General features: G+C 47.3%; 1 protein-coding gene and 3 long non-coding RNA genes across 8 annotated transcripts in view; 3 read left to right on the top strand and 1 right to left on the bottom strand.

The window, feature by feature from the left end:
• Positions 1 to 10,963, top strand: part of Frmd6 (FERM domain containing 6) — a 76,779-nt gene extending 65,816 nt beyond the window's left edge. For all 4 annotated transcript variants that reach the window (XM_006515978.2, XM_006515977.4, NM_028127.3 and 1 more), the window contains exons 11-14: positions 2,336 to 2,671; positions 3,606 to 3,737; positions 6,071 to 6,162; positions 8,113 to 10,963. In XM_006515978.2, the coding sequence (XP_006516041.1) occupies positions 2,336 to 2,671; positions 3,606 to 3,737; positions 6,071 to 6,162; positions 8,113 to 8,397 (845 nt within the window). In that variant the 3' untranslated portion in view covers positions 8,398 to 10,963. The remainder of the gene's footprint in view (positions 1 to 2,335; positions 2,672 to 3,605; positions 3,738 to 6,070; positions 6,163 to 8,112) is intronic.
• Positions 10,964 to 12,129: 1,166 nt separating this feature from the next.
• Positions 12,130 to 18,509, top strand: Gm32664. The gene is made up of 4 exons (XR_381658.4): positions 12,130 to 12,519; positions 17,204 to 17,327; positions 17,548 to 17,704; positions 18,325 to 18,509. It is a non-coding gene; the product is annotated as a predicted gene, 32664 (long non-coding RNA).
• Positions 18,182 to 20,883, bottom strand: Gm46355. Its single transcript, XR_001780623.2, has 2 exons — positions 20,487 to 20,883; positions 18,182 to 19,479 (listed from the first exon to the last, which is right to left on the bottom strand). It is a non-coding gene; the product is annotated as a predicted gene, 46355 (long non-coding RNA).
• Positions 20,616 to 23,207, top strand: Gm10457. 2 transcript variants are annotated; one of them, XR_001780622.2, is made up of 2 exons: positions 20,616 to 21,491; positions 21,583 to 23,207. It is a non-coding gene; the product is annotated as a predicted gene 10457 (long non-coding RNA). The 2 variants fall into 2 exon arrangements; XR_003950189.1 differs by having other exon boundaries at positions 21,661 to 23,207.
• Positions 23,208 to 23,435: the final 228 nt, after the last annotated feature.

Genomic DNA, 23,435 nt, shown 5'->3' on the forward strand with positions numbered 1-23,435 from the left:
AGTAGCACTGTGAGGTGTAGTGGCTTCTACCGCAGACTGCCCGTTTTTCCCAGATTGACTCACCTCTGGGCTGACATGAACACTAAGAGGAATCCAGACAAATGTACCAAGAGGGAGCCTGTGAGACAGATGAGCCAACTGGGTACAGAGCCCATGGTTGTTTTCCAAATGTAGCTCATTGCTAAGTGGCTACCATGGCACCTTAAAAGGTTCATCTGTCCCATCAGCTCTCAACCCAAAGCATTTAGTAATGCAGATGACCTTAAGGGGAGCCCTTGAGAGTCTGATCTTCCCTGCAGAGATAAGGTAAAAGTTGAGAAAGATGCTGAGGTCTTGGAGGCCAGGGCATCATCCCTTTAGCGTATTGGGAGCTTAAGTGAGCAAATGTCTGTTCACTCTGCCACCATAACAGAACACCCCAGGCTGCTGATGCATAGAGAATGTCTGGCAGGGACTTCCTGATGCATCATCCGAAGGGCAAGGAGCAGGCACAGGAGAGTCTAGGAGGCCTCTCCCACGGCGGCGGCAGCAACAGTGCTGTTCCTGACAGAGCTCCCACAGCCTAGTCACCTCTGAACAGCCCCACATCTCACTCTGACACAGCACTAATGAAGTTTTAGCCTGAGTTTGAGGGGGCATTCAGAGCACAGTAGGGGTGGAGGAGTGATAACGGTGTAAACTGCAGTGCTTATTTGGTGAGTTTAAATAAATGATAGAGACAGGATTCTTACAAAGAAAATATGTTTGTTTGTTTGTTCATTTGTTTTACTTAGAGGTATCTTCAGATCTGAAGAAACTGTCACACCAAGTTTCTGTGAGCTAGCTTTGCTGCAGATCCACTAGTCCACCTGTAGTCTGGATTATTTTAACCAGAAAAGCCCTTTTATGGCATTAGTTGAGCATAAAAAGAAGGAGTGTTCTTACATTTCACTTCTATGTACCTTTCTAAGATACTGCCGTCTCGCCATTTTTATAGACGGTGATCACAAGAACACTGCCGTGGGGGTAAGAGGGGAAGAAAGATGCCTTGAGTCATGAAAACAGTTACAGTTAGGCTGCAGTTCCTAGAACATCCATGGGTCGCAGGCCAAGAAGCCACACTTACTACATTATATTCCAAAACAGACTCTGTAGAGAGCATGGGTATCCTGGCAATATGCCTTGTGCTCAGAAGGAGGCACAGGGCTGCATCTGCCAGACCTCTGTTCTCTCTTCTGCCACCCATTTTCCTCTGGAGAGCAGGTGGGGGTGCAGGTTCAGGGCTGTGTGCAGACATCAGGGCTGCGAATGACCCCACCTAGCCAAGAAGCAGGGCAAGTATGTCTATTAAGAAGCCCCCGAGATTCCAGCTAGACTGCTAGTCTAAAATTACATCAGTTTAATGTTCCTCCAATGTACTCTGTCCTTAGCATTGCTCTACTGTGTTTCTTTCTCCTCAGTAGTAAGACAAGGAGGATAGACTGTTTCTCTGACATTTTTCTCACCCGAGATGTAATAGGTATTCCGCTCTGAGCACAGCGCCCCACCACCACCACCACCACCACCACCATTCAGCTGAGACTCGTAACTTTGAGTGTGTTTAGCTCAGTGTTTGTCAAGAATGTTTCTTAATGTCTGGCTTTCCAGGGTCTGACTTTGACCGTATCAACAACAACACTGATCTGTTAAATTTGAGGACTTTTACCAATCAGAGGGCACCTGGTATGTCCCTAAACCAGTAATGATGACCATGGTAGATAACGCCTCATTGTTTGGCCAAACAGGAGAAAGCCAGTCTTGGATTACTTTTGAAAAGCTAAGTTTTAGAGTCTTCGAAAGAGATTTCCTGAACAACTCTGTCTTGTTAGGTTTAGCACCTAAAGGCATCAGGAGCCAAACTGAACATAGAGGCATGTAACATGGACAGCAGTCAGCACACTGACAGAGTGTGGAGGACCTGATTGTATGTAACATGCTGTTTTCTGACAGCTTTGCAGAATTCGGAAGCCTGTCGTGGCTGTCCTGCAATGTCGAGTTGCTCTGCAAGGTGTTAGGTGCTCTCAGTTTTGAACTTGTATCACATTGGACGGTCGCAGTGAACAGACAGGAAGGGGCATGCCATGACACTCTGAGGAGCCCACTTCTCTATATTGAAGCTTCATTCTAAAGCCTACCTCCACCCAGACCCCCTGCTCTGCTGCCCTGGTGTTTTCTCCTTGTATAGTGTTCTGTGTCAAGCTCCAGTTCCCAGAATGCCCCAGTCACTAGATCAGAGAGGCTGCCCTTGATCTCAGCCTGACACCGTCCGTGGCCTGGCTTGGTAGAGTATGCCGCTGAGCTGTGTTCTCCCACACAGAGAAAAAGCAGTACCGGGAATCCTACATCAGCGACAACCTGGACCTTGACATGGACCCGCTGGAAAAGCGGTCCCGAGCCAGTGGGAGCAGCGCTGGCAGCGTGAAGCATAAGCGCCTGTCCCGCCACTCCACGGCCAGCCACAGCAGCTCCCACACCTCCGGCATCGAGGCAGACACCAAGCCCCGGGACCCAGGGCCGGAAGACAGCTGTTCAGGCAGCGCCATGCACCGGAAGCTGAAGACCTGCAGCTCCATGACCAGCCACGGCAGCTCCCACACCTCTGGGGTTGAGAGTGGAGGCAAAGACCGCCTGGAAGAGGACTCGCAAGATGAGGGTAACTTCTGTCACTACGGCTACTCACTCACGTGTTGGTCTTGTAGCCCTGTCGTCTGGGAAGTAACTAAGTGATGATGAGAGAGAAGTCGTCTTTGCTGCCTCCCCAGTGACCTGATTGTGTTGCCTGTGTCTGTTACGGACCTTTGCAACTATAGGGTTGGCGGATTGTGGGACATGAAGGGGACAGAAACCCTGTAGCCCTTATGCCTTACGTTTCTCATCCCCGTAAGAAGTGAGGCAGTGGTTAGGTCCACAGCGCCCAGTATCCTCCTCTTTCTCTAAAAAAGAAAATTGCATCCAGTACATGGTATTAACTCCCAAAGTGTTTCTTGAGGGCTCTACCTTTTAACCAAAACTACAGGGAGTATAGAAGAACTACAGAACCTGGCTGCCAGGAAATTACTCTCCGCTGAGATAAAGTAACAGGTCCCAGCTTGTGTCAGGCAGATTTAGCATCCATGTGCTTCTTTTTAAGCCCATTTCTATTTCACATTAGATCTATAGCATCTGGGGTTGATGAAAAAAGCCTATTAACTCTCTTAAGAAACACTGCACGGCAAGTCAGGCTCCTGAGTGCTTCCTGCAGCTCTGAGGCAGCTGCCGTGGGAGGTGGGTGGGCAGGTGGGCGTGGGTCAGCAGTTCTGGCCCCAGCGCTAGTGACCCATCAGCATCCATGGGCCCTGGGGCATGGCAGCAAGACCATACAGCTTCTCCTCTTCCTTAGAGAGTAGAGTAATTGATATCAAGCATGGCGTGAGAGGTCGTGCCGTAACGACAGTTCAGAAGGGAGCATGTCACACTGAGAATTCGTCCCTAGGGTTCCCAGATGTGAACGTCTACCTGGCTGCCCTCACATGTGTGCTGTGGCTGTGGGCTGTGGTCTTCGTTTCCCTTTGGGTCATTAACTGTCTTCTTCCCCGCCTACGTCTCAGAAATCGAGATGCTGGTGGATGACCCCAGGGACCTGGAGCCGATGCCTGAAGAGTCGCTGGAAGTCAGCCCAGAGATGTGTATCTACATCACGGAAGATATGCTCCTGTCGAGGAAGCTGAACGGACACTCAGGTGAGCTCTTAGGGCAAGCTGTTGCCTGCAGAAGCCCCCAGGCAGGCACCTCTAAAAATAGGACGGTGGTGGGGACTCTGAATCCACCAGGGAGAAGAGCCACTGCAGGTGGCCTGATCCCGGGCCAGGTGCCTTCTGTGGAAGAGATGGGTGAGGGCACCAGGGTTGTATCAATGTTCTGTAGTGCACGTTTCTCTGAAGCCAGCAGTGTGGGTTTGATCTAAGCTTTTACCACATGTCACGAATCAGACTCCTCTGTTGCTCAGGCTTAAGACTTGGGGAGCCGGCACTGGGAAGGGGCCCTGGACGGTTGTCCTTCAGCCACTGTCAGCTTTGAGCATCAGTTGTCAGAGGGGAACTACACAGACACACGGCTGCTGCCATCCTGGCTCTTCCTGGACAAGAGTACAGGGGACAGTTCTCTGTGGGAGTGCATTGGCTCACTCAGCCCAAGCACAGCTTGTAGACGTTCAGCCTGAGCCATGGTAAACAGGCCAAACCTGTAGATGGGGAGTCCTCGCCCCCACCACACCGGGTTCATGATGCTAGACCGACCTTGATTCTCCTACCCATTCTATTTATTATATTGACTTGTCTCCTTACATATTAAATGTAAAGGAAGTGCTACATGTTTGTGTTTGTAAAAAGGAAATGATTTAAAGTAGCATATACCAAAATGCCTAGGAAAGTAGAGTACATGGGCCACTGGAAAGTTCCTCATATCATGTTTCTGCATTCAGTTTTATGAGATTATTAATTTTGTAGTTTCAAATAGAAATATAATTTAAATAGAATGACTATTAATAATATTCAATAAACATGTATATGCCTTTTTAATAATGAAAGAGAAAACAAACAGTGGATAGTTGAATTGCCTGATCACTAGACACCAGACTTTACATGAGATTTGCCAAAGGATACTATGCAGAATTCAAAAGCTAGGCCAGAAAAGCACAAATTATGTAAAAGTGATGTAACTAAGACACAGACCATGTAAAATGTGACTTTGGGGCCTTGGGGACTTCCAGGATTTTCCTTGCTTCACCCTAATGTCCAGCATCTCTGCCACATGAGCCTTGCTTTTGGACCCTGACCTCAGATTCAGATGGAGGCAGCCATGCTTGAGTTTTGACTTCTTTAGTGGTGATATGAGCTTGGAGGAGATCGTTCGCAGGCAGAGGAGCCAAGGACACCAGAGAGCCCACACACAATCAATCATACTGTATCCCTGCCAGTGCAGAGCCCCTCAGTCCTGTGGGATCTGGGGTGCACGCTCCTCGTGAGTCTATAGAGCAAGCTTCTGGCAGTGCAGTGTGTACCACGCCCAAACGTGATCGTCACCCAAGCGTTCTAAACCATGGTGTGTGAGCCAGAAGCAGCTTCACAAGTCACTGCGTTCTGTGTATTTACAAGGTGCGTGCTAGGCTTTGGGCTGCTAGCAGTGGCTGAGTAAAAGCTTCCTGGAAGGTGGGGGACCCCGCCCCTCTGAAGCAATTGTCCTTATGCCTGTCCTGCCAGTCCTCACTTGTTTCATCAACTGGCAATGAAAACTCCAGTGGTGTTCAGTCTGATACCCAGCTGGAGCTGGAAACATTTTTTTGGAGAGACACATCACTTACATGCTAAAGTCAGAATGTCAGCCTTAGATTTCTAGTTCTGAAAATTGAGGTTTCCTCGCAGCACAGAGGCTGTGCTGACCTCTGAGACCCAGTGCTCAATTCTCCATGCGTCTCTCTGCATCCTAGGCTCTTCCCACTGGCGTCTGCTGTGGGGGCGGAGGTCACAGTGGTCTGTTGACCAGCAGGAGCGCCCAACCCTTGTGGGCCACAACTCTTTAGTCATCCCTGAAAAGCTAGTTGAGAGTAGCCCGGATATAAAAGGAAGCTAATGAGATATGGGACGGATTAAGAACTGGCCTGGATACACAACCGGTTAATTATCTGGGCAGATTCCAGTCCTGGCTCATCTGACTGCAGAGGTCAGCATCCCACATCTGTCCACGTGGAAACAAAACTAGATGATATTGGTGCTCCACTCCGAGATGCGTGGAGAGAAGGGAGTCTTGCAGATGGGGTAAAGAGGCCTCTTTACAGCTAAGACCTGCATCTAACATTATAAATGGCTCACTCCTGGACCTCGCTCCCCCAGCCGCCCCGTCCTAGCTGTCCCTTGCTTCCTGCTAAGGAGTGGGCACCACCAGCTGTGAGGCACAGCCACCACTCCCACCGGGGAGTCACTTGAGGCCTCAGCAGTGCTCACAGTTGGTAGTGGTACTTGTTAGAGAATGCGGAGAGCGGTGTGAGGAGGTCACCATGTTTTCTCTTTTACCTCAGGGTTAATTGTGAAAGAAATCGGCTCCTCCACCTCCAGCTCTTCGGAAACGGTTGTCAGGCTGCGTGGACAGAGCACCGACTCCCTTCCACAGGTACTGTGGATTGAACCCTTCATTGTAGCAGCTAGAGTAACAGGCCTACTTACGTCAGACTGCGAGTCATGCAAATGAGCAAACACTAGCCAGAGGGAAAGGATTCGTGACATACATCCTCACTGTCTGCTGACTTTTTTCATTTCGCTAGCTAGTTCCACTTACATTTGGGTTTTGATTTGGATAAATTGTATGTTATTGCACGCTCTCTCTAGCGCCCTCTGGGTGGGAGCCTCTGGTCTTCAGGCTTCTGGTTAACTGAGTATGTACACCTGAGCAGGTATGTCTGTGTCTTTGTCTGTGTGTCTGTGTGTCTGTGTGGTGTGTCTCCGGGCTGACTGACTGGTCGCCTCAGCAGGTGAAAAGGAAAGGTTGCTGTTTGAGTGTGCTCATTGAAGAGCAGTTTCTACCCCACTTTGCCTTTCAGATTGAATTTCCAAAGTGTGCTTTGCTGGACTATCTGCCAGCTGTGACCACTGAGTGGCTCAACACTAAAAATGTATTATATTCTTCCCCCTTCTTTCTTTGTTCTTTCTTTTCTCTCTCTCTCTCTCTCTCTCTCTCTCTCTCTCTCTCTCTCTCTCTCTCTCTCTCTCCCTCTCCCTCTCTCTCTCTCCCTCTCTCTCTCCCTGGCATCCTCTTACTTTCTCCTCTACCTTTTACCTCTACTTTTTTTTAATACCCATTTTTTGTACTTCTATAAAAGAAGCCATACTGTGAAAATGACATTTACTAAATATTTTTCTAAAAGTCCCAGTATTAACCAGTATGTATGGCATGGAAACTTAGAGGCCAGCTCTGCCAGCCCATGTATGCCGCACTGCACACGGTCATCCCTGGACATCACAGGTGTCGCAGCTGAGCATAAAAGACCAAACCTACAACTCTTGGCCATTTGTGTGCCTTGAGGGTTTGTGGCAATGCCCAAATAATTTCACCTCTGAGATCCTTTTGAGACTTTGGGGAGACTACTAGCAAGTTAAAGGGGTTATTCTGAATAGCTGATGTCACTCAAATGTGACACTTTGTAGCAAAATGTGTTCCTATAACTTTTGTGTCTAGCAAATTGGTGTCTTTTTCCCAACAAGATGTCCTTTGCCGTGCTAACCAGCAAACTAGCCTGTCCAGTTTCTCGGCTGCTCAGTAACATCTCCCATGTGTGGTATTACCTGAGTCAGCTTTTAACTTCTCTCTTTTCCACCAAGACCACTCGGGATCATGAGTTCAAAACGCCGGCCACCCACTGGTGGCATTTGGTAGCACAGGACCTCTTTGAGTGACCACAAACTGCTGCTTTTTTTATTCTGCATTTCAAAAATTATTTTTTGTGTGCGTGTATGTGCATGTGTGTGCACACGCATGCAGGTACCTGTAGAAGCCAGACGAGAGTGTCATTCCCCAGAGACTGGAATCATGAGTGGCTAAGAGCAGTGCTGTGAGTGCTTGAAGGTCTACCAGCTCGTCTGCAGGAGCAGCGGTACTAAGGCTAAGCCATCTCTGAAGCCCCAATTTCTTCCCAGCCTTTGGCAGCCAGAACACTTTATGTCCTGGACTCTTTAAAACTTGCTTCTTCAAGCTATGTTTCTTGAGTGATAATTGCTTTTCCATTTCTTATTAAAATATTAACAGACCCAAGCAGGAAAGGTATTAGCAAGTTGAACTGCCCTATCCTGATTCATGTCACTCAATTTCACAAATGCTAGGAGTGTGGCCCACCTGACTTTGTGCTGGCTGTATACACTAGGAGGATCGCCACACAGCTGCCTCAGGCATTGTGATATACTCAGAGTTACTCCCCAAGAAGGGCACGCACGGGTTGGAAAACCATTTCTAACATGAAAGGACTACTTGACATTTTACGGTTTGCAGCAGCTGTCTCTGCTGGGCAGAGACGTTACCTTCTCACGTGATCCATAATTGCATTTTTCTCACCCTTCTTTTATCTTGCAGACGATATGTCGAAAACCAAAGACTTCCACCGATCGCCATAGCCTGAGCCTTGACGACATCAGACTGTACCAGAAAGACTTCCTGCGCATCGCGGGCCTGTGTCAGGACACTGCTCAGAGCTACACGTTTGGGTGTGGCCATGAACTGGATGAGAGCGGTCTCTACTGCAACAGCTGCCTGGCTCAGCAGTGTGTCAACATACAGGACGCATTCCCAGTGAAAAGAGCCAGCAAGTACTTTTCTCTGGACCTTACTCACGACGAAGTCCCAGAGTTCGTCGTCTGAGTCGCCCCTGCGGGCAGCCCTGCGGGCAGCCGCTGTCTGCTGGAGGCTGTGGAGTCTGAGGGTCTTTACACATTATTTGTGCCATAACTTTTTCACCCCAAACTTAGCTTTTTCTTTATAGTATTCGAGATGGAAACAAAAGCCTTGGGACAGTTGCACTTTAAGTATTATGCAGAGGTAAAAGAAACAGAGAATGTAAGAGGAAGACAAGTGCCCAGATTGTCTATTGCCCCTTTGGAAGGAAGTGTGCTTTCCAGCTTTACCCAGATTTCAGACTGTCAGACTGCAGTGTGTTTGTTCATCTCTTGTGTTCCGGTTCAAATTTATGTTTATCACGTGAAAGATGTTATAGGCTTATCTGTTTGCTTATGGGTTTTTCAGCCACTTCCTCATGAGGCACGGTTTGAGGGGGAGGACAAAGGGGAGTTCTCTCTTCTTTTCTGGAGAGCCATTCTTAGTACATAGCCATTGTTGCCTCACAGAGGTTGGTCCGAAATGAACACTGAAGTTGGTGGGAGTCTTATGTTCTAGCCAAAGATGTGTATGTGATGGAAGATGGAAGCCCCACTCAGAGTCCAGAAGGCGTGTGCCGGGACACTGGGCTCCTTCACAAATGGACAGTGCTCTGTCCGCTGTTTTGTTCTTCCATGACCTTCCCAGGAAGCTCTGGGATTGGCCTGTGCTTGTGACATGGTACATTTTGCAGTTTACAAAGCTGGTGTATGTTAACAACCATTGGGAATGTCTCAGAAGACATTTGTTTGGTTGTATTTCCTTTGTTGGTTTTTAATGGTGGCCAACAGATGGTGATGCTAGTTTCTGCTTTAACAAGATACCCTTACTGTATGTATATGTTATACGTATCTAGATACGTGGGACTCTGTGTGTTTATGTGTTTGAAGCTTAGTGACTCTTCATTTGGACTTCAGTATATGTCTTGCACACATAGAATTTCTTGTTTAATGTCAAGGATGCTTAGACACAGACAATCAGTTGATAAATGTAGAGTTAAGAGTGACTTTTCCATGTGTGCCTTTGGCCAAGATTCTCAACCCTGATTGCATAATAGACTTGTCCAGAGAGCTTTTAAAACATGCCCGGGTCCCACCAGGCCAGTTTAAACCAGTCTCCTGTGGCTGGGAGATTGATTTAAAGTGTACCAGGTTGAGACAGTAATGCACAGTAGGATTGGAGATCCAAGAGTGTCTTTCTATTCATTTTGAAGTAAAAGTATACAGAAAATATTAGTGATAGAGAATGGGCCACTTTTAAGACAGGGCCTGCTACTGTTACAGTGTATAATGAAGCCAGGAGAATGAGTTTGGTCAACTTGATATCCATTGAAGACGTTGCTCGCCCTTCAGGAGAGAACTTCATAGCACAATGTCTTTCTAGGAGATGTTTTTAATGATTTAGTATTTTACAACATTTGTTTACCATATTTTGATACTCCATTTTTGCTATCTGCCAGGTTTTATTAAAAAGAAGACTATGTATTATTTTCTAAAGAAACTCATATTTTTGTACAAACTTATGTTTCCAAGTAAGGAAGAAATAGATGTAGGGTCAGGCAGAACATAGCAGTGTTTCCCCCTGGCTAGGTCAGTGTCCCAGAGCCCGTGGTGGCCACAGACATGCCCGGTCACCATGCTGCCCTCCTGTGCTGGCACGGCCTCAGCAGGGTCACATCCAGTAACTCTCACCTGACACTAAAGAAGGAAAAAGAAGTTCTGTGCTCATGACTTTATTTTGCTTTTGTTGAATGCTTTTAGAAGAACCAAAGTTTCAGATGCCAGAATGTATAAGTGTCTCAGTGTCCACAGATAGGCAAAGGGCAAAGGGGTCCGTCACCTGATGGCTTCTTTTGCTTCCGAGTCATTGCATAGTCTCATCATTGCTCACAGATGCTTAGGGGCCACACCCTGGTGAAGTACGCGATCTCCAGAGCACAGATGGCCGTGTATTCCCACAGCCCTCGGCATCTCTTGCAGATGCAGAGATGGAAAGGTTGCTTGCTTGGCTGTGTGCTTTATACCTTTTTTCTCTCTGCTCCAGAATCCAGTCTTCAGGGTTCTGCCCAGGCTGTCGATCGCCATTTGCCCTCTTCCAGGCAGACTTGGAAATAGTCTTAAAGGGTTTTCAAAGACAAGATCAGCCAGGAAACAGTTTCTCATTTCTGACCCACGGGAGAATCATAGACATATATGTATGTGGAGCTCCACTTTGAAGAATTGACATTCTTGTATTGGGCAGTCGTTTTCCAAAGTAAAAGGAGGAAAGTATAAAGCCGTCACTCACGCTGCACTTGCTAGCGTGTCCATGGCTGGCAGACGCACCAGTGCATCTGTCACCTCCCTGCGTCACCTGCATCTGTATTTGCAACGGTGAGCTTTGTATCTAAGTAAGCTGTAAACAGTCCTTTCTGTGAAAGGATCATCGTGTCGGGATGATACTGAAAGTATGTTTAAAAAAAAAAAAAAAAGCTACGGCGTTATTTTGTAATTATTTCTTAGAGGTGTTTCATGGTATGCGCGACCATCAATAAAGTTAACTTTTTTGCCTTTAAGGTGTCTCTTGTTATTATACGTCTCAAACAGGAACCAGAAAGAATTCATTGTATGCTTTTTTTCTGAACTTTTGTCCCACGATGAATAATATTTAAAACAACATTGTGACGATGGAGATGCTGAGTTCTGGACAAACCAGGCCTGCATTAACTCGTAATAGAACGGCACATGTTGATTGTAATGTCTATGGGGCAGTGATTACTGCCAGCTAGGAGAGCCAGCAAGGTTTCAAGGACTTTTCCAGACACTGGAGCAGTCTCATCAGAGGCTAAAAGGACTAGTTCAGTGTGTGTGTGTGTGTGTGTTTGCATGTTTACATTTTTATTTATTTATTGTATGTACATGTGGGCACACACATGCCATGGCACCTAGGTAGAGGTCAGAGGACAGGCGCAGACACTGATCCTTCCTTCCATCACGTGGGTTCCAGAGATAGAACTTGGACTTGGCGGCATGTACCTTGGCTCACTAAGCCAGCTCCTTGACTCTAAAGGAGCTACTTTAAAAAAAAATTAAAACAATAACTTAAACGTAGTCCTTTAAAACTGTCTGTGGGGTTTTGGTTTCGGTCATTTTTATGTGGCTGCATTCACAAGGCTGAAAGGTAAAGGCCAGGGCCATGAAGGGAAGGGGTCAAGCTGAGCCTGGGTGGCTCTCTCCAAAGCCCAGCTCATTCTCGAAGACAAGAAAGACCAAACGTTTCTTCACTCCAGTTTTCTTGGCTACAAAGTGGCAGTAATAATTCCAAGGATTGTTTGAGAAATTAAATTCGATGTCTCTGGTGAGTAGGGTGAGAGACGAGGGTTTCAGAACTTCAACAGACATTTAGCTCTTAAGAAACACCATTTAGCAGTCTAGAATCCCAAATGAGACATAGGTGCATGAATACTTTGCATGTTGAAGTTAGGCACCGTCCTAGTTAGGGTTTTACTGCTGTGGCTAGACACCAAGCAACTCTTACAAAGGCAAACATTTCATTGGGGCTAGCTTACAGTTTCAGAAGTTCAGCCCATTATAGCATGAATCATGGCAGCATCTAGTAAACATGGTGCTTCGGAAGGAGCTGAGAGTTCTACATCTTGTTCCAAAGGCAAACAGAAGGCTTTCTTCCAGGCAGCTAGGAAGAAGATCTCCAAGCCCACTCCCACTGTGACACACTTCCTCCAACAAGGCCACACCTCCTAACAGCACCACTCCCTTGGCCAAGCATAGTCAAACCACCACAGGTACAGTGACTCTCATTTCTCTACTCTATTCAGTCTTGGCTGCTTGTTACAAAGACTGTAGAGCAGAAACCAGCCATGGCCCCAGGGGCTAATCCAGAGAGCATCGGATCAGTCTTCATCCTGAGTGGTTCTGCAGGGGAAACGGATGCACGAGAGATGAGCCTGTTGTCCGATAGCTGAACCTGAGCACTAATGTACCAGCCGAACTACTGCCGCTAAACCACCATGAGCCTTGCTTGGGATGAGCAAGGTCCCGAGAGCATCCAAATGTATTGCATTTTGTGAGAGTGACATTCTTTCATCAGCAGAGCTGCTAGAGTTCAGATGAGGTAAGGGACTCGATGTTTCAGGACTTGTGGATACATCCACCCTTTCCAGGTGAGAGCGTTAGGTACTGTTTAGCTGAGGACGAGGGTAGGGACTAGGGAGTGCTGTCAACTGTTCTTAAATCCCCTGTTACTGTTTTATTTGCTTCATCGTTTCTCAGACGCTTTGTGTAGGCCGATCCCCAAGCAGCGGATAAAGAAAGTGAGCTACTCCACCCAGCCCTTTCATTCTTAAGTCATCTATGTAGAGTCAGCAGAGGAACGTGACTTTTGAGAAGATCTGCTTAAATGCTCTGAGCCATTGTAGGTGACAAAGTTAAATACTTAGAGATTAATGGAAGTCTATAAACATGGGAGAGCTATAATTAACCAACTCATTACATAGGGGGGGTGTTTACCCATCCGGTATCAACTGCAATCAGCTGAGGTCGACTCCAGGTATTGCTCTCCTTATTGCCATAGGTTGATTTTGTTAGAGCAAACAGCTTTCAACTGGGAAAGGAACTGTGTTCCAAGTTTACTTCTAAACTGATTAGCTGGCATTTAAGACACATATCCCAAACTTCCTTTACTAGCCTGAAAAATGCCTGTTTTATCCCAGGATACTGTCAAAGGTTTTTAGTTTAGATGATTGGTTTTGGTTTTGTCTTTTGCTTTTACCGTTGGTTGGTTGGTTGGTGGGTTGGTTGGTTGGTGATTTGGTTTTGGCTCTTTGCCTTTTACCTGCCTTTTACCTTATAGTAAAACCATCTGTCAAAGAAGGTCAGTGGAGTGGCCCCACGGGCAGATGGAAAGATGAGAGCAGAGCCCGCAGGGAAGGAGTGCAGTCTCGGGGTTTACTTCTCAGGGTCATACTCAGCTAGGACACACAGAAAACAGCATCCGAGAAGCAGGCCGGATGGATGAAGCGCTTCAAACCCTGTCGATCCTTAGGTTGAACACTGGTCACTGTTACCTCATCCCTGCCCCAGTTCAGAGCAGCACTTGAAGATCTGCCGCCGTGGTACAATGGTCTAGAAAAATGTAACCTTCTGATCCACCCACCGAGGGAAAGGGAGGAAGTGGGGTTAGGAGTTGCTCCTGGGATTCTATCCCTGAATTGTCCCAGGGGAGGTGATGCTTTCCAAAAACGTTAAGGAGCTTATGTGAAAGTTTTTAAATGCCGTATCAGTATGGAAGTGTGTGATGATTAACTTTTCAACTTGATTGGGTAAAATGAAAACCCTGGGCATGGGCTGGTGAGATGGCTCAGTGGGTAAGAGCACCCGACTGCTCTTCCGAAGGCCCTGAGTTCAAATCCCAGCAACCACATGGTGGCTCACAACCACCATGAGATCTGACTCCCTCTTCTGGAGTGTCTGAGGACAGCTACAGTGTACTTACATATAATAAAAATAAAGTAAATTAAAAAAAGGAAGGAAGGAAGAAAGAAAAACCCTGGGCATTAGTGTGTAGTGGGGATTATGGAATTTTGGTTTCATAGAAAACATAGAAATATTGTAAGAATATGGTTTTGTTTTAATCCCAGGTGTGGAATATGGGGCTGCTTCAGACTGTCCATAGCAGCTATGATTTGCCTCGTGCAAAAACAATGTATTATGAAGTTTATAAATGTATATGAAAAAAAAAGTCTGACCATAAAGCATAAAGACCAAGAGATGAAAATATAAAATCAAAAGAAGTAGAAATTTGTTTCTTATAAAAAGCCAAAAAATGAATAGAACTACATACCTCTATAAGTATAGCATGAATGCAGCCTAGACAACATAGAAGCAAAGGAGTATGGATCTGTTCCAAATAAAGAGATAGTTATACACATACAGAGAGAGAGAGAGAGAGAAAGAGAGAGAGAACAAGCTGGTTTTGGCTCCCAGGCTATCTATGATGGAAAATATTGATTGTCAGCCTGAAAAAGTGCCTAGATTATAATAAGGTGTCCCCCAACCCCAAGTATATCTGTAAGAACATTTCAGAGAAGATTAATTAGTGGGCAAAGAACTGGACTGGATGTGGGGTGTACCATCCCATGGGCTGAGGCACAAAGAGATTAAGAAGAAGAAAGTGAGAGCTGGAAAGATGGCTCAGAGGTTAAGAGCACTGACTGATCTTCCTGAATGTCCTGAGCTCAATTCCCAGCAACCGCATAGTGGCTCTCAACCATCTGTAATGGGATCTAATGCCCTCTTCTGGTATGTCTGAAGACAGCTACAGTGTACTCATATGCATAAAATAAATAAATATTTTTTTACTTCAGCCTTTTAAAAAAACTTTTTATTACATATTTTCTTATTTACATTTCAAATGTTATCCCCTTTCCTATTTTCCCCTCCGAAAACCCCCTATCCTCTCCCCCATCCCCCTGCTCACCAACCCACCCACTCCCACTTCCTGGCCCTGGCACTCCCCTATACCGAGGCATAGAACCTTCACAGGACCAAGGGCCTCTCCTCCCACTGATGACCGACTAGGCCATCCTCTTAAATAAATCTTTAAAAGAAAAGGAAAAAAGTGGAGACAGGCCTTCTCTGTGTGCATCCTGGCTGCTGTAAAGAGATCTGTTCGGTTGATACCCCTGACACCTCTGAGACAGTGAGCTAACACAGATATTCTACACTAGCATGGTGCAGAGACACGACATGGTTATCAGTGTGAGCTTACCCGTTAGGTGCATTGCAAATGAGCGTGAAGGACATTGAGCAAGGGTCTGAGTAAATTTGAAGAGACCAGCGAATGACAGAAAAAGACCTTTGCTGTTTTCTTCTAAACTACATATTCTTCTCAGGAAATTAGTATTTTAGAGAAACATCATAGGCCGGATGGGTGATTTAGTAAGCACGGGTGTTTGCAGCCAAGCCTGATACCCAGGTTTGAGCCCCAGAAAACGCATGATATCCTCCCACACATTGTCCTCTGACCTTCACATACACACACATACCACATGCACACCTCCATTAAATAGATGTGAATTTTAAAAATTAAACTAAATGAATCGGGGAGTAAATGCCTTTTAGAGAAAACTCTATCATCAATATTGTTGGGGGTAGAATGTATTTCACGCAGAAGACTAGAGAAGGTTGTCACACAGAGAAGAGAGAGCTTTACAGTACAGAGCTAAGTGAATGTTCCAGGGAAGAGTTGAGAGAGAACGGGAGTCCTCCCCGGAAAGCAGTAGCAAAAGGTCAAGAGGACAACAGGAAGAGAAAGAAAAGGCGAGGGTGCCGACATCCAGGACCTGCAGACATGGAAAACCAGCTGGTGCTCATGGGCCAGATGGAAAGAGAAGGCTTGCAAGAAATGACTCAGAGGGAAGACAGGCATGTCCAAACAAGGAAGAAAAAAAAAAAATGCAGGGAACGCCCGAAAACCAGTTCAAGGCAGATCATCAGGGAATTTTCAAAAACCGAGAAAGTCTCATAAACGTGGTTGTTTCTTAAAGAACGATACAGGAGGTTTATAGTTCTGTGAAGAATGAAAGAGCTGGTGATACAAATTCACACTGAGCAAACCAAAGAGCAGCAAACTGAGGACACCTGGTCAGGTAGCACTGTCTGCTCCCTACCGGAGCAGAAACCAGTGCCTGGGGGAGGGTGTGTGTAAAGGTGCCTGGGAGAGTCTCACCTTTGCTTTTAGAAAGCTGCTAATGGCCTAACGTGAAGGAAGAAGCGTTTAGAAAGCAGAATGCCTTTGAGAAGTATGGACATAAATCCTCCTCTGAAACCACACTGTGGGTTGAAATCATTGCTGTGTGGAAATGGTGCCTAGTAGTGTCTTTGACTCTTAACTTATGCAAATGTACCGCTTGGATACAATGTTTTTGTTGTTGTTGTTTCTTTTTTTTTTTTTTTTTTTTCTTTTTTTAAAGAGATCAAATTTATTTCACTCACTAACTACTGAACTGCTCTTAGTGGCTTCGCTTTCCTGGAAAGGGTGGCGTTGATGGGGTGGTGACATGGCTTCTGTCCGGCAAGTATTGCTGTGTTTGGGTAGAAAAGATAGGACGGATGCATAGCCCAGTGGGCTGCAGCTCCTCCAGAGGCCCAAAGACGCTTCCTGGCAGTGAACTCGGACTATTCAGCGAGGTGCTGGGATATTAATGAAAAGCCTGGAGGGGCCACATGGGAGTTGTTAGTAGGAAGGTGCCAGAAGGTAAGGCGGCTCCCTTTTCTGGGCAGGCAGGGGAGCGTGGCGCTGATGCCCTTGAGAGCGATCTGGTTTGAGTTTCCTCACTGAGAACAGCCAACAGATGGGTGTCTGGTAACCCAGCGCCCCTGTTAAGAGGATCCAAGTCAATTGTTCCACCTGGCACTGGGGCCGGCTCTGCCTCCAGTTTCAGCTTCAAGCCTCTTGGGGGCTAAGGACAAAAAGTGGAAGCTGAGACTGTATTCAGAGGGAGGGGCTGTAGACACAGAGGGTGCGGTGCCTGGAGTTGAGGGAAAGGATATCTCACCAGAAATCTGTGAACCAGCCCACCCTAGATCAAGGGCTAGGAAATCTAAAGGAGGCTCTGAAGCTACATCGGGAGCTTTTCTAAGAGCCAATCAGAACCTGGAGGAGTGCTGCCAAGGACCATGAAACCCATCCAGCCTTCAACTCCTCTCAGACTCCTGTTGGTACTAAACATACACACCCGAGCCACAGCCCCAAGCAGCCATCTCTGAGTTCTTTATCTTCTTCTTCTGTCCCCAAGTTCAGATGCAAAGGGAACTGTCTGCACCCAGGAGCCTGGGATGAATGTTGAAACTCTGCCTTTTAAACTGGGGACCTGACCACCTCTGTCTGTGATGTATTGGTGCCACAGGAGCCCACGGAAGGTGAGGGCGTGGCTCCCAGGTAGGGGGCGGAGCTCCCCAGTAGGGGCGGGGCTATTTGGTAGGGACTCTCCTATAGGTCATTGCCATTTTTTCATTCCAGTCATCTCCAGGGAGTGATGGTGTGAAAAAGGAGGGGCAGAGATCATCAGGGAAGGTGAAGTGATGAATGTATTAGATGCTAAAGATTAACAAAGCTTTCTTTGTTCTTTAAAAATTGCAGTTAAGTTGTTCGAGTAGGTTCAGAAACCATTCCCCTCCTCGTTTGCAACGGCATCCCAAGGACCTAATTAGTGCAGGGCCTGGCATAGGAAAGGTGCCCAATTAATGCTGAAGTTAGCAACAAGTGGAAGTTCTGTAGCCACGTGCCAGGAAGCCAGGTGAGTAGGGTAGATCACAAACACGTCTCCCCCTCTCCACTCTTCCTATGATCCATCTCTCCATTCTGGTCTGCGCTCCCGCCTCTACTCTGACAGTTCTCGCCAGCCCTCCAGTTCTAAAGCTGGCTTCTATTGTGTCTTTACCCTGTAGAGGCTTGTCAATAGCACCTGTCCTAACCTCCAATTCTGACTCACTAACCCATTTATTTACTATTTTCTGATGGTTGGTCTCCTCTTACATCATCACAGTGTAGGCTCTGAGAAAGCTTGCTAATAGACGTACTAACCATAGTCTTCCAGGGGTGCAGACCAGAGCAGCGATACAGGCACCCGTCTGACCCCTCGTGGAAACCCTACTGGACCAGGTGTACATGCACCCCTATGCAGCTTCTGATCAGATATGTAGAACAGCAGACATATGGATTTAGATAAGTGACTATAATAACGTTTGGCTATGGTAGAAAACTTAGCCGTAGATGAACAAGAAGAGGAAGAGACTTGTATTCATCCTAAATTACACATTTTTTGTTTTGTTTTGTTTTGTTTTTCTGAGTGGGGCTGATCTTAGGATGGATTTTGCCTACTCGGTGTTAACTTTCCTCCAATTCCATCCTCGGAAGCTGCTGGTGCCCCAGGGTGGTCGTGCTGTGCATTGAGTTTTCCTCACCGATGGACAACAAGCAAGGATTATCTTGAGCAGAGAGCTGAAGCGCAGTACAAGATGGTTTTGCTCTGGGGAAGACAGAAGCACATCAGATCGGATGAAATAGGAAAGCAGCTCTCGGAAGTGATCAGAAGACGCTGAGCACTGAGGGTGGGTGGGGAGGGCGGACGGCTCCAGGTGGTCTTCGTTCTGCACCGGACAGTGAGAATTCTCTTTCATCCCGGCTAGGTGTTTATGTGACCAAATGCAATTGTATGTCTTCAAATGTTCCCGGAACCCCACATTCTGAGGTTTACAGGCCTGAGGGAAACCATAATTCCGTCTTGGGCAGGACCCCAGTCAAAGGCTCAGCTTAGAGACAGCCCTAGGTAGATGTCGCTCACAGCACTAACTGTTCAGGACTGGTGAACAAAACCAGAGGCAGCGATGGCATGGCGTACAGATTCCTGGTCCCACCCTGTGTTTCCAAACGGTGAGCAAAGCAAGGAATTGGCTCTTAGAGCATCTCCCTCACTTCCTTGGTTGGCAGATGAGCGATTCCCAAGCATGATATGTGGGAAAGGGGAACGGTTTTCTGGAGCTGTAATCAGATTGCAAGTAGCTTCTTTTGTTTCTGCTCACGTCGGTGACAAACAGGAAAGGAATCCTGCTGTCACTATTGGGTGTTAGGCAAGCCTGGGTGGGTCTAGATGAACTGCCCTGCGGGGCAGGGAGGACCTCAGTCAGAGCTGGGCTTTTCTGGGCCCTGCCTGTTCTGACTGCAGCCTGACCTCTGGTGGTCGAAGAGAGTAATGCACAAGAGCAGCTCCAGGGGTCAATGTATAAATGATAGGCTTGGAAACGCCCCCTGAACTTCATTCACAGCGGCCCTGGCCAAGCCTAGGACTAGCTAACGAGGTTGTATCAGCGAATAGATTCCATGGTCCTGTGTGGCCATCCTTTGGCCTGGTGACTCCTGGGTTGTGAAGGCAGAGGTCAGGATGGTGCCCTTGCAGTGAGCTCTTTCCAGTCAGGAGTCTGGAGAGGTAGATGGTGACTGTGTGTGGTTCATTTAGCCAGTTACCTAACACACCGCTGAAGGCCTTCTGTAAGTCCAGCACTAGGCTGGATGCTTGAAGGACAAAGTAAAGAAAGATATGTGAATGGCCCTCTACCCCGGAGTCAACTTCAGACCTGTGAGAAGCAGAGAAAGACACCAAACCCAAAGGCTGTCCTTGGCTTAGCGCTTTGATTTCCTGCTGGCTTCTCTCCACTACCAGTCACATTCACACAGAAGAAATTACTTAACACATGAAGCACTTCTGGGAGGGGAGTTCTTTTGGTTGGTTGGTTAGTTTTAGATTTTTGAGATCAGGTTTCTCCATGTAGCTCTGGCTGTCCTGGAACTCACTCTGTATACCAGACTGGCCTCAAACTCACAGAGACTGACCTGTGTCTGCCTCCCGAGTGCTGGGATTAAGGGCACTGCCCAGCTGAGGGAGGTCCTTTTATAGTCCTCATTTTCCAAAAGAGAAAGAGTCTCAGGGAAGATCAGACTGTTTGCCCAAGGCCACCTAGCCCCGGTCCCGGTCAGCCTTCCTTCAGTGCTCACACTGCGGTCCACACTGCCCTCTGGTGGTCACTAGAACCCTCTGAGTACCTCACCTCCAGTCTTTGTGCCTCTGTTCGGTTGCTTTGCATCTACTTCTCTCTCACTTTAAGGCTTATTTGTTTTTTATTTTATGGGTATGTTTTGCTTGCATGTGTGCAAATGTAACACATATCTTCAGTGCCCATGGAGGCCAGAAAAGGCCAAGGTCAGATCCTCGGAGCTGAAGTTAGAGAAAACTGTGAACCACCATGTGAGAACCAAACCCGGGTCTTCTGCGAGAGTACCCAGAGCTCCTTACCACGTCTCTCCCCCCTCTCACTTTAAAAGTCATCTCTAGCCGGGCATGGTGGCGCACGCCTTTAATCCCAGCACTCGGGAGGCAGAGGCAGGCGGATTTCTGAGTTCGAGGCCAACCTGGTCTACAGAGTGAGTTCCAGGACAGCCAGAGCTATACAGAGAAACCCTGTCTCGAAAAAAACAAAACAACAACAACAAAAAAAAAAAAACCAAAAGTCATCTCTACTCACTCGCCCATCTTGACGCTCTTTCTTCTGCCCTGCACGATGTTGCATGCGCACCTGCAGTCACCATTTACTGCTGCCCTGTCTCTTCCTACCATTTAGGACCACGCCCCTTCACCCGCGTTAAGACGCCCTTCAGTTCATGTCCTGAACTCACTTCCTCCTCTCAGTCCATGACAGAAGATCTCCTTTTTAAACCAACACACAATCAAAACACAGAAGCAGAAGAGACTCTCTGCCCTCTGTCCATCTGTCCATCCTCCCTTTAGCGTACAGTCCCAGAAGGTATCCATCCCAACCGTCTCTGCTTTCTCAACTCCATTTCCCGTTCACCTGCTACCCTCTGCCTCTGCAACCTCCTCATTACCAAACTCTTGAGGAGGTTTCCAGGCTACACTGTGATGGAACGCTGCCTGTTAGCGAATGCTTCCTCTTTGGGAGCTCTTGTCACTCGTTGCTATGACAACAAGCCCTTCTGTGCTCTTTCTACCTCGAAGGTCATCCCCCAGTCTCCCTTCTGGCTTCCACCAGCAGCATCTCTGGTCCCTTCCCAGGTCTGCTCCCAGACTGCCCTCCGTGACTTCCATCTCTTGACTTCAACCACTTCATGGTTTGAACTGCACCTATCCAGTGCCGTCTCCCAGTACAGAGGGAGCCTAGCCATACCACCCCCCAGCCCCCAGCCTTGGATACCTGCTAGTCACCTCTACCTCCCTGTATTTAGAGCACCTCAGATCATTATCACAACATTCACTTCTAAACTAACTCCGCCTGGGAGTCTCCCTATCAGCTTGTGAGGCCACGGTCTGGCCCCGTCCCTCACCCCCTTAAGCCAGAAATTTGGAGATAATTTGGAAATAACCTTTTTTTTTCAGTGTTGAGAACTAAAGACAGAGCCACTGGGCAACTGCTCTCTGTCTAAGCTTTGTCTCCTGCCCAGAAGTCATCCTTGATACTTGACAGTCGGCCATTTAGTAGACCCTCTTATGTGGGTCTCCCAGATGTTTCCAGGTATTTATTTCACCAGCATCCTGCTTCTAGCCACCATTGTCTTGTTCTTAAACTACTGCACTGTCATCCTAACCTGTCTCCACATGTACAGGGAGATGCATGGAAATCTGCCTCCCCATCTCAGAGGGATCTGTGTACATTTTTGAACTGCCTTTCCTGAAATCTCCAGGGCCTCTCCACTGCTTCCAGCGGGAGCTCCAGCCCTTTGGTGGCCTATGCAAAGTACCCTGAGATCTCGAAACTGTTTCTGGTACGAGCGTCTCCTTCACCCTCTGTGGCCAAGCTCTCCAGCAGCAAAGAAGTACTGTGGTCCCTGCAGGTGACTTACAGTTCCTCCACTCTCATCAGCATGCCTCTCTAAGGACAATTTTTTCCTCACCCTAGCCACACTCCTCTACCCATTCACACTTATCAGGATCAGCACAGACCTGCAAGCAGCCTGGTGAACAGAAAGTGCCTCAGTGGAGAGGCCCGTGTCTCACTGGGGGCTAAAATGGTCATTGACGGCACTGAGGTAGGGTCCAAAGGAGTTTTCCTTGGTTTCTTAACTACTACGGTTTCATCTGGAGGTATGGGTTCTGACTACCCCATTTCCAGATGTATATTTCCAACCATTTATTCTTGCATCTATACCACATTTTGCAGTTTCTTGGGAAAGATATCATCACCTAATGTAAGCACTGGGCCTGTGATTCCCTCATGCAATCCTAATAGTCTCCTGTTTGCAAAATGAGATTTACCAGCCACCCACTGCAGATACTCTAGGTTTCCTAACGTGCCTTATGCAAGTAGGGAGGACTTGAAAAGAAAATGAACACCCCCGCCAGCAGAGGGCAGCAGGGAGCCTGGGCGCTGAGGACTGGCAGAGTCAGGCTTGGGTGTGTCTGAGAAAGGATGCAGATTAAATTCCACTCCTATCTTGCCAGGACTGGTACAGCCACAGGAGATAGATGGTGTATGTGTATAGACATGCTGAAGCAGGGGACAGGGAGAGAAGTGTAAATGCATGCCTTTGATGGTGGGAGAGGAAGAAGGAATATATTCCAATCTGTTTGACAGACAGAGAAAGGGTTTGGCTTTTTTGTTGTTTTGTTTTGTTGAGATAGAGTCTTACTCTGTAGCCCGTGGTAACCTCAAATCCATGGTGACCCTCCCGAGCGCTGGAATTACAGATGTGAGCAATCACATCTGGCAAGGAATTCATGAATTTTAAAACCTCACCAGTGCTCAGATGTTCCCTGATCGATGGAAGAGAGCCCCCCCACACACACACACACACACACACACAGCTCATGTTGGAGTTGGGAGACCTGATTGTGTGGAAACAAAGACAAGACAGCAAGGTAGACGCCATGCAGGAAGGCTCTGCCTCTTTCAAGACACTCTACCGGGCCTGCACGCTCCGGCTTCCTCCACCCTTCAGGTCTCGTCCCAAGCAGAATTCCCTTGGTGCTCTCTGGCATAGCCTTACTATTTCAGGAACGAAGGAGGCAGCTTTTGAAAAATAAGTACATTATCATCTCACTTGAAACCTGTTCTAGGGGCTGAAGAGATGGCTCAGCGGTTAAGAGCATTGACTGCTCTTCCAGAGGTCCTGGGTTCAATTCTCAGCAACCACATGATGGCTCACAACTATCTATAGGGGGATCTGACGCCCTCTTCAGACAGGCGGATGTATATGCAGCAAAGCACTCATACATTAAATAAACAAAATTTTTAAAAGAAAAGAAAGAAACCTGTTCTGTTTTAGCTCGATTTGACCAACTTTGTACTTCTGAAAGAAGGGAATTGAGCGCCATCTCGTGGTTGATAGCCTTCATTTCAATGGCTGTTAATAATCCTGCCTCGGGGCTACCCAGCACAGAGATATACACGAGGTCTGGTGGAGAAAAAGTGCCACAGTGGAGAGACCGGTGAATCTCACTGGGGAATACGATGTCCATT

This window comes from Mus musculus, chromosome 12, assembly GCF_000001635.26.
Source record: "Mus musculus strain C57BL/6J chromosome 12, GRCm38.p6 C57BL/6J".
Taxonomy (NCBI): Eukaryota; Metazoa; Chordata; class Mammalia; order Rodentia; family Muridae; genus Mus; species Mus musculus.